We start from the raw sequence: 9051 nt of genomic DNA, 5'->3' as shown, positions 1-9051 counted from the left end.
GTTCTAATCTTGGATCTTGTTTAGGCAATGATTTTTTTTTCGCAAAAATACACTTTTGGTCCCTACATTTTGGGCCAATTCCCATTTTGGTCCCAAAATTGATTTCGTTGCTAATGTCGTCCCTAAAAAAAGAAAATCGATTCTATTTTGGTCATTTCCGTCAACCCACTAATGAAAACCTCCCACATGGCAAACGGAATCCCCTGTTTGCTGATGTGGCGTTGACGTTGGCATTAAAATATTATTTAAAAAAATTACTTGGCATTTTTCTAATGCCACATCAGCATTTAAATTATAAAAATTTTAATTCCTTAATTTTAATTTTAATTTTAATTAAAAAAATTAAAAACAAAAAGAAAAACAATTTTTTTTTTATACTTTGTTTAAACAAATAATTTACTTTCTTTTAATTAAAATGATTTTTTTTTTTAATTCCAATCTCAAAGATTCTTATTCTTAGCAAAGAACCAAATCCTGGCTAAGAAACAAATCCCAAATCCAGATCTGTGTTTTCGCCTAAACTTTACTAAGCGTGCATGTTTTCCCTAAAATGCACTTTCTTCTCCATGATCAATCTCCAGCAAAGAACCAAATCCCAAACCCAGATCTCCACCAAACGCCAAACCCATATACCCAGCAAAGCAAACCTTACCCTTCAAACCCATAAATTTCTTGGCAAACAAACACAGAAGAACCTATAGGAAAAACAAACAAAAAACCCCAAATCACGACCACCAAATCAAAGAACATGAATATCAAATCCAAGCAAAAGAATAGGAACCCAACATCCAGTAAAGCGCCACCATAGATCGGAGTTTGGCAGATCGGCGGAGATGAGATTTTGAGATTAGAGAGAGTTTGGGTCTGAGAGTGATTCCGTCGAGGGTGAAGAGAGAAAGATACAAAGAAGATGATGATGATGAATCTAAGTACACCCAATGCTGGGTCGGGCCCACAATCCAGAGTCTTGCTTAGGCTTTTGCTCTGGCTCATCCTCTTTGTCACCGTCACCTACGTCGTCTACACGCTCAGGCTTGTCTCTACCTCACGCACCTGCAACCACGAGCCTTTCTCTAATCCGCACCGTCAAACCTCCTCCACCTCTAAAGCCACTGTTTCTACCTCCTCTGCCGCCTCATCACAACCGTCACAGTCGATTCTAGATCAAGATCGGAATCGCCGCCTCAGCTAAGTTTTGGGAGAAGAGAAAGAACATATAGATAAACTTAAGCTGATCATTGATGAGGTTAAAGAAAAAGAATTAAAAGGATAATTATTTTTGTTTTTTTAAAGAAATAATTTTAATTAATTAGATTTAAGGTTTATTTTTAATTTAATTTCTTTTTTTTTTATAAATTTTCTGATGTGGATTTAAAAAAAATTTAAATAATGATGTGGTATTAGAAAAATGCCAAGTAATTTTTTTAAATAATATTTTAATGCCAACGTCAGCGCCACATCAGCAAACAAGGGATTCCGTTTGCCACTTGGGAGGTTTCCGTTAGTGGGTTAATGGAAATGACCAAAATAGAATCGATTTTCTTTTTTTAGGGACGACATTAGCAACGAAATCAATTTTAGGACCAAAATGAGAATTGACCCAAAATGCAAGGACCAAAAATGTATTTTCGCATTTTTTTTTAAATGTTCTAATAAAAAACATAAAACAAAAGGGAAAGACTTTATTATTACTTTTTTTTTTTTTTGAAAATCATTATTATTACCTCCTCTAATCCCAAAATTAATGTACCAATATTACTAAACCTCTCTATCCCCAAAATCAATGGCCTGCCATTAATGAGAGAAGAAAAGAAGATGATCAATAACACAACTCCCCAGAAATCGAAAACATAAACAAAAGGGAAAGAGTTTATTATTACTTTTTTTTTTTTTTTTGAGAATCATTATTATTACCATCTCTAATCCCAAAATTAATGTACCAATATTACTTACCTCTCTAACCCCCCAGAAACAATGGCCTGCCAGTAATGTACGAAGAAAAAAATAATTGAATAACACAACTCCAAAGAACCTAATTACCCGAATAATGATACAGTATCAGTTTATTACTTATTGCTTACCTAGCCACATTCATCGACTGCATCAAAACCCACCGAATTATGCTAATACCACATAATTGGCATAATTTTGTATCACAATTTGTCACGTGACAAGTTGTGATTGGTAAAAGTGTGTTTATATATGGTCTACTGAAACACTTTTGTCAATCCTAACTCACCACATTATGCCCAATTATGTGGTACTAGCATAATTCAAACCCAAAATACCAAGCGCTAGACTTCCAAATAACAATTTTCAAACAATTTCTTTGGGCACTAAAACCAAACTTCCAAATTGACAGGCGCAAAAGACATAGGTATTCAAATACTTAGGCTACAAACTCAAGTACTTATGATTAATCATAAATATTGAATAATGTTAGAGATACAAAATATTTTATAAAAAAATTTACAAACTGCTGATGTTGTGAGTCATTATTGATAAATGAAAAAAGTGATGTTAATAGTAAATTTAGATGAAAACTAATAAGAAATTAGTCATATCAACATTTTGTAAAAATATTGTAAAATAGTTTGTATCTGTAACATTACTCATAAATATTATTTGCCAATTAGACACATATTCACTTATGGTGCCTAATATTTAATGATACCGTATAATTAATCAGGTATAACTTATAAAGTTGAAGTCTTCGGTTTAGAACTCTAAAAACTTCTTGCAACTGACTTTTAAAGAAATATTTTCAGATTCTTCCCTTGAATTTTATATATACTCTGTCCCCAGAATTTGTTTGTACCTAGCAAGGATTTTATTTGCTTAATAATATCTTTTTCATTGGATATTCGCATAAACTATAGGTGCACTGGAAAAGAGAAAAAGTAAATAAATGGTCTAAGAAGTGTGTTTGTTGTTGAGCTTCTTTTTATTGATTTGTTTTGTATAAAAAATAAGTTATGCCAAAATATAGTTATATCTAACAGAATGAGTCTTTAAGGTAGTATTTTAAGTTACAAAAAAACTTTAAGCCAAAGCAATTAAAGTGACTTAATAGAAAAGTGAAATCATACTTGTGGTTTAAAATTCAGTTATGAAAAAACCGAAGAATAATATGATGCTAAGAAAAATTTTAAATTGAAAACCAGGACCACAAATAATAACACTTAAAACCAAGGACCTCACGAACAACCTGGATTTGATACACCAACATATATAAGATGTTCATTGCACAACCTTTCCATGAATGTTTTCATTAAAGATGAGAAAACCTTAGGTAGAGTTTGGATAGCGTGACTAGCATTTTTTGGTGGGTCCCGTGCATTGTTCATGGGACCCACAAATATTTTTTTTCAGAAAAATAACTTTAAAATTGGGTTTCACGTACTATTCACACATTTAAAATTATTTTGCTATAGTGTTTTTAGTTTTCAGCAATAAGCGGTATTCAAACAGACCCTTAAGAAACCTTCTTCTGTTTGTACTTTCTGGCAAAAACAATATAAACCAACAGATTTAATAAGCTGAGACCAGCCAAAAGCCAGAAGAAATAATCAAGATGGCCCTCATTCAAGTTATCTGGAATCCATCCAACACTCCCACCTTCTGTTGTGAAGTAAGTTACAATGGTCAGAATCAAAGAACTCAAGTAATTCCCCAGTGAATTTGTGAGAAGTGATAATGCACTGCATAAACTACGCATGGCATCCGGTGCTTGCTCATAGAAGAACTCATGCTGTCCAATGAATGTAAATACCTCTGCAGCACCCAACAAAAAGTATTGAGGAACTTGCCAGAATATGCTTAGTGGTACAGCAACATCTTCATCGACCAAACCCATCTCTTTTGCAATCTGCAATCGCTCAATCTCTACCACAGCAGCTGCTGACATGCAAAGGACTGATATAAAGAGGCCAACTCCCATCCTTTGCAACTCTGAGAAGCCCCTCTCATTGCCTGTAAATTTCCTTGCAATTGGGACAATTATCCTGTCATAGATAGGGACCCAAATAATAACACTGATGAGGTCAAAACTTGAGAGAGAGGCTGCAGGAACAGTGAAAGAACCTACAGTTCTGTCCATCATTTTCCCTTGTTCCACAAACAATGATGACATTTGAGCATAAACAGCAGAAAATACAATTCCAGATGCCCAGATTGGAAACATGCGGACCAAAATCTTCAATTCCTCCACCTGTGTCACAGTGCAAAGCCTCCATGAATTGGAGAAGTTTTCACTTTTGATCTCAGCATCTGAGACCACAGCAGCTTTATCAAGGCACCTGCAAGAAAAGATATAGTGAAAACTTTTACAAAGCAGATTTTGTTGTTTTGTTTCAAAGTTGCATAAAAACACAATATATTAAACTTCCATGAAAGTGCTCAAGATATTGGTTCACACATCAATAATCTAAACTTGGAAGATCTGATATATAAAATGGCCATAGATCCTTGGAGGACCAATAGATCGTATGGAAAACTATACAGGAAAAATAAAAGTGTAATCCTATTATCGTCTTTTTGGCTGAAAATTAAATCCATCATCTTTTTTTTTTCCCCTGAAAAAATTGAAAATGAGCTAGCATCTTTACATAGAAGTTAAATGCACTAGTGGCTATTCATTTAAATTCTGTCTAAAATTTATTTGTCATTCTTAACAATACTTCAAAAAAGATTATCTTAAAACCTTTTTTTGTTTTGCCTTTGAAATCTTATCTAGCTAAAACTCAAAACTTAACTGGCTTCCTCAATCTTAATCTATCCTTATGCCACCTCAGGCAGCGCAGGGGCTTTCAACTTATTAATCATCATTTAAGTCTAAACTACCAACTACTGTTTTTAAAGGCGAAACAAAATGGACATATCTCACTTTCATGGAATTTCACTAAAACTCCCTTAAATATGTGCTGTGCAAAATCTATTTTTTGTCCAAGTAAACAAGTTTTATGAATATAAAAGAACCAATAAGAATATTGGCCAAGCTCACAATAATGAAGAAGAAGATTACTTCAGTTCATCGCTGTGCTCCAGTTTCCGACTTCCTTTAATGGTGGAGCTTATATCTTGTGTTTCATAAAGGAGACTACTATCCTCTGGGATCTTCAAATTCCGCTTATAAAATGATGCAACAAAAACCTGGCAAATTCTTGTAAGAGGGCTTCCCCCTGGTCTCTGTAATCTATAGAAGGGAGTGCCTAAAAAGAAGATTACAATACCAATGGCCATAACCAATGTAGGAATGCCATATCCAATACCCCACCCAATATCTTCTTGAACCAACACCACTAAACTACTTGATAGAAAAGCACCAATGTTGTTTGAAAAGTAAAACCAGTTGAAGAAGGATCCTTTCTTTCCCTTTTCCCTAGGATCAGTATCATCAAACTGATCTGCACCAAAGGGCCAAATGCACGGTTTGATCCCACCAGTCCCTAGTGCAACCAAATAGAGTCCAATGAAGAATACAGCATACTGAGCTGCAGTAGCTGAAGGGCATACCGAATCCACACATGCAGCAGGCTGTAATGCAGGAATTGATGCACATAGAGTCAAAGTACACAGCCCCTGTACAAAGTAACAATCAACCAAGATGTCTAGAGTATAGATTAGAAAAACTGGTAAACAGAAGCAATCAATTAGAAAAACTGGTAAACAGAAGCAATCACTGAAAGATAACAAGAAAAAATTGCAAGACAGACAGACGCCATTGTGCTCAATAGAGCTTTCCCATTGTTTCTTCATCACTGAAATTTCCCAAACCTTGCCAACCTGCGCTGACCTAATCTACTGCACTTCAACAGAATATCATCCTGTCATGCCAACCATCAAGGTGGATAAAGCCGACCTCACTCAAAACACTATTATGGATGCATTTTTGTAATGCGTATGACACAACCAGAAACATAAAATTTATCCCTTTAACAATAAATATAGGATTCTTGCATACATTTCTGCTGACCTTTGTGCCTAGTAACTGAAATGGAACATATCAGAGTCAAAAGTTGAGATTATATTATTACAGGATGCCATCAAAACATTCTTTATTCCTGAATTATTTTCTTTCACATTCATCAATTAACTACATGATAAGGAATTGATGGCATAAGGTTCAAGCTCTGCTGACTCAAGAGACTTGAGGACGCGTGAGAGGCAATGTGCTCCATCGTTTTAAATGAAATAATTCTCTGCAAACAGAACAACAACAAAATGAAAAACTTCAGCTTATGCTTACAATAAGGTAAACTGCAAAGAAAACTGCCATTGTCCGATATCTTCCCCAGTAAGCATCGGCTAAGACACCTCCAATTAGGGGTATAAAATAACAGGTGCCTTGCCAAGTGGTAACATTTCTTGCAGCAGAGACATTTCCTTCATGTAGTTTGCTTTCAAGATAAGTAACAAGATTAGAGGAAATCCCATAGAAGGTCAAACGTTCACAACCTCCACCACCTGCATTCTATGTTACAACTGTTAAACATCACTAAAAAAAAAAAATAAAGTTATATAGTTTGCTATATTTGAGCAATGTAAGGAAAAACAATTACCGAGAATGAAGGGGCATGCTTTCCACTTTCCAGTACTATTCTTCAGAACAGGATTCCCTTTAATGTTAACTGAGCCATCTCCAGTGTACGGTCCACTAATGTCATTCTGAAGAGGCAGAATAATACACATTTAAATGGAGAAGAGAAAGAATTTTTTATTTTTTATTTTAAATAACAACCACATTCGATGTCATTTTTATAGGCATTAGCTTGAGTAACTGGTATAATCTTGTTCAAAGAGGAGCATGGTACTTAGGCCTAATTCATACAAAAACCCACATTACCTATTTGATGATTAAAGACAAATTTGCTGCAACCACAAATTAATACCAAACACTCAGGTAGTAATTTTAGTAGTGTTTAAGGTTGTGATATCTAATGATGAAGGCCGATTTTGTACAACATCTAACCAAATGATAGACATTTAATTAAATTCTAGAACTGCTAAGGTATAATTAGGTTCAAGTAGTTAAACAGGGAATTAGCTTCTAGAGATTGAAGCTATCAATTGCAAATCTTGAAGCATGTTTGAAATTTAAAAATTCACTGTAAAGTCTGTAGTTTGTGCTGCTGGACATCTAATTGAATCAGATTTCTACATATGTCTTGATCAATTAAAGTGGTTCGCACACTATGTCACTGTAACATATTTTTCATCCTCAAGCCCTTCCACTTCAATGAGCCTTTGTTAAGTCCTTTTCCTCTCAATTAATAACTTCTTAATTTTACATATTAAAGATTCCAAGCTTTTGGAGTTAATTATATTCAAATATGGCATTTCTTTATAGTTACACCATTGTTATGGCTTCCCAGTGTTCAATCTTGTACAACTATGAACATGTACTAGAGTGCTTATGTTTGATTTAAAAACAGATTTAATGGAATCATCAAAAGCATTAAAAAAAACCATGAGCTTTGAAATTAAGTGGTAGACTGCTGATTCGCAATTAGATGGAAATACAGGACAAGATGCCATCCATTTGTCTTGATTTCTTAATAACCCTTTCCACCTGAATTGTCACACTTTTAGGTGCACATCTTATCCAAGATGACTCACTTGTAGCTACCAATTTATTAAAGAAAAAGCGTGCACCAATTGAGTTACCAACGGGTAAGGTAAGTAGATATATATATATATATTAGTTAGGAACAAAGTAGCAAAATAATTGGTGAAAATCAACCTCCTGCCTACTTTACAGACCCAACTTGCGATTATCTACATCATGCCAATAAAGCTAAATACCATTTGACACGAGAAAGCAAGTAAAAAAGAAAGTATTTTTCTTGTAGAAATTCTGCTTTTAGGGCCAAGTTTTCTGAGATGGCTGCTGTGCGCGCACGCGCACATGTTTGTGTGTCCCCCAACCCAAGCCATGGACAGAAAACAATACGAGCAATAGGGATAAAAACTAAAATTCTAAAGAAGAAAGAAGCAATATGTAAAAAGGACACGAGTTGATATAACAAGCAACCAGTCAACCCAACATGTCCTTCATAACTGTCTTGAGCTACATGGCCAGTACAAGTTAAGAGTTAGACCCCCTGCAAAACCATTAAAAAAAAGTTTTCTACACCAATAGGAAAATGGAAAATCCATCATAGCAAACAAACCCCTTAAGGAAATTTAACTTGGTTCACTCTTTGGAAGATCTTAAGCCACAAAATGAAAATTATATGGTCAAGCATAATCCTATTCCCACAGCAAACTAAAGAATAAAGAAGCTAAAAAGACAGGGAGAAAGGACTATAAACTATACAGTCCATTGACTTCCAAATAATAGAGTGCAAATAATCCACCTTGTAAATATGAAAAAGACAAGAAAAGAAAAAGGGAAATAGAAACCAATAAAGATAAGACAGCTCTGATTTCAGAAGGTACACTTCTGAGTTCTGACATACTCAAAACAGATTAAGAGGAGAGGCTAGAACTTAGAACCTGTAGAAGAGGATCATCTTCCAACACAGATCTCTCTTCGTCCACAGAAGCCATGTCTCTCTCACTCTCTCTCACAGACAATCTCTCTCTCTCTCTCTCTCTCTCTCTTTGAAAGTCAAAGACTTATAATAATAGGAGAATTTTAACCAGCACCGCTTGGTGCTGGTTAAGTGCAGAAAAGACAAAAAAAAATTGTCTGAAAAAGTAGAAAAAAAAAAATCTCAAACAGTTCTATAAAACTGAAAAATTTACCAAAATCGATAAAAAGACAAATTGTGTCAGAAAAAAGTAAAAAATTTTATGCCCGTTAACACGACCCATAATAATAATCTAAAGAGGTGGAAATACTTTACTAATGAAGTGTGTAGGCCAAGAATCTACGTGAAATACATTAACGGCGTATCAATATGCCCTGTTAATCCTAATTTTTCTTGAGTGGTTGGTCAAAACTCTAGAAGAATGGTAGCTATGCTTATTTAGGCCTAATCAAATGTTCACGAGAGATGAAGAGACGTTAGCTAATATTGTTCCTCATCAACAGTGATGTTGAAAGGA

The 9051-nt window shown here is 34.6% G+C and overlaps 1 protein-coding gene across 1 annotated transcript; it reads right to left on the bottom strand.

The window, feature by feature from the left end:
- Nucleotides 1-3381: 3381 nt before the first annotated feature.
- LOC142626826 (protein NRT1/ PTR FAMILY 8.3-like) lies at nt 3382-8662 on the bottom strand. Its single transcript, XM_075800536.1, has 5 exons — nt 8497-8662; nt 6561-6666; nt 6248-6465; nt 5024-5580; nt 3382-4298 (listed from the first exon to the last, which is right to left on the bottom strand). The coding sequence occupies exons 1-5, from the start codon at nt 8548-8550 to the stop codon at nt 3476-3478; spliced, it is 1758 nt and encodes a 585-aa protein (XP_075656651.1). The 5' UTR covers nt 8551-8662; the 3' UTR covers nt 3382-3475.
- Between the last annotated feature and the right edge of the window lie 389 nt (nt 8663-9051).

The sequence above is a fragment of the Castanea sativa genome, chromosome 3 (genome assembly GCF_040712315.1).
Source record: "Castanea sativa cultivar Marrone di Chiusa Pesio chromosome 3, ASM4071231v1".
In the NCBI taxonomy this organism is placed as follows: domain Eukaryota; kingdom Viridiplantae; phylum Streptophyta; class Magnoliopsida; order Fagales; family Fagaceae; genus Castanea; species Castanea sativa.
Note: the sequence above shows the minus strand (reverse complement) of the source record. Positions and strands in the feature narration are given on the sequence as shown.

Bases quoted from the DNA above. Each gene is read 5' to 3' on its own strand.
- LOC142626826 (XM_075800536.1), bottom strand. From the start codon at position 8,550: ATGGCTTCTGTGGACGAAGAGAGATCTGTGTTGGAAGATGATCCTCTT. The intron at 6,667-8,496 runs GTTCTAAGTTCT...CTGCCTCTTCAG, and splicing joins AAGATGATCCTCTTCTACAG to AATGACATTAGTGGACCGTA. The intron at 6,466-6,560 runs GTAATTGTTTTT...CATAGAATGCAG, and splicing joins AGCATGCCCCTTCATTCTCG to GTGGTGGAGGTTGTGAACGT.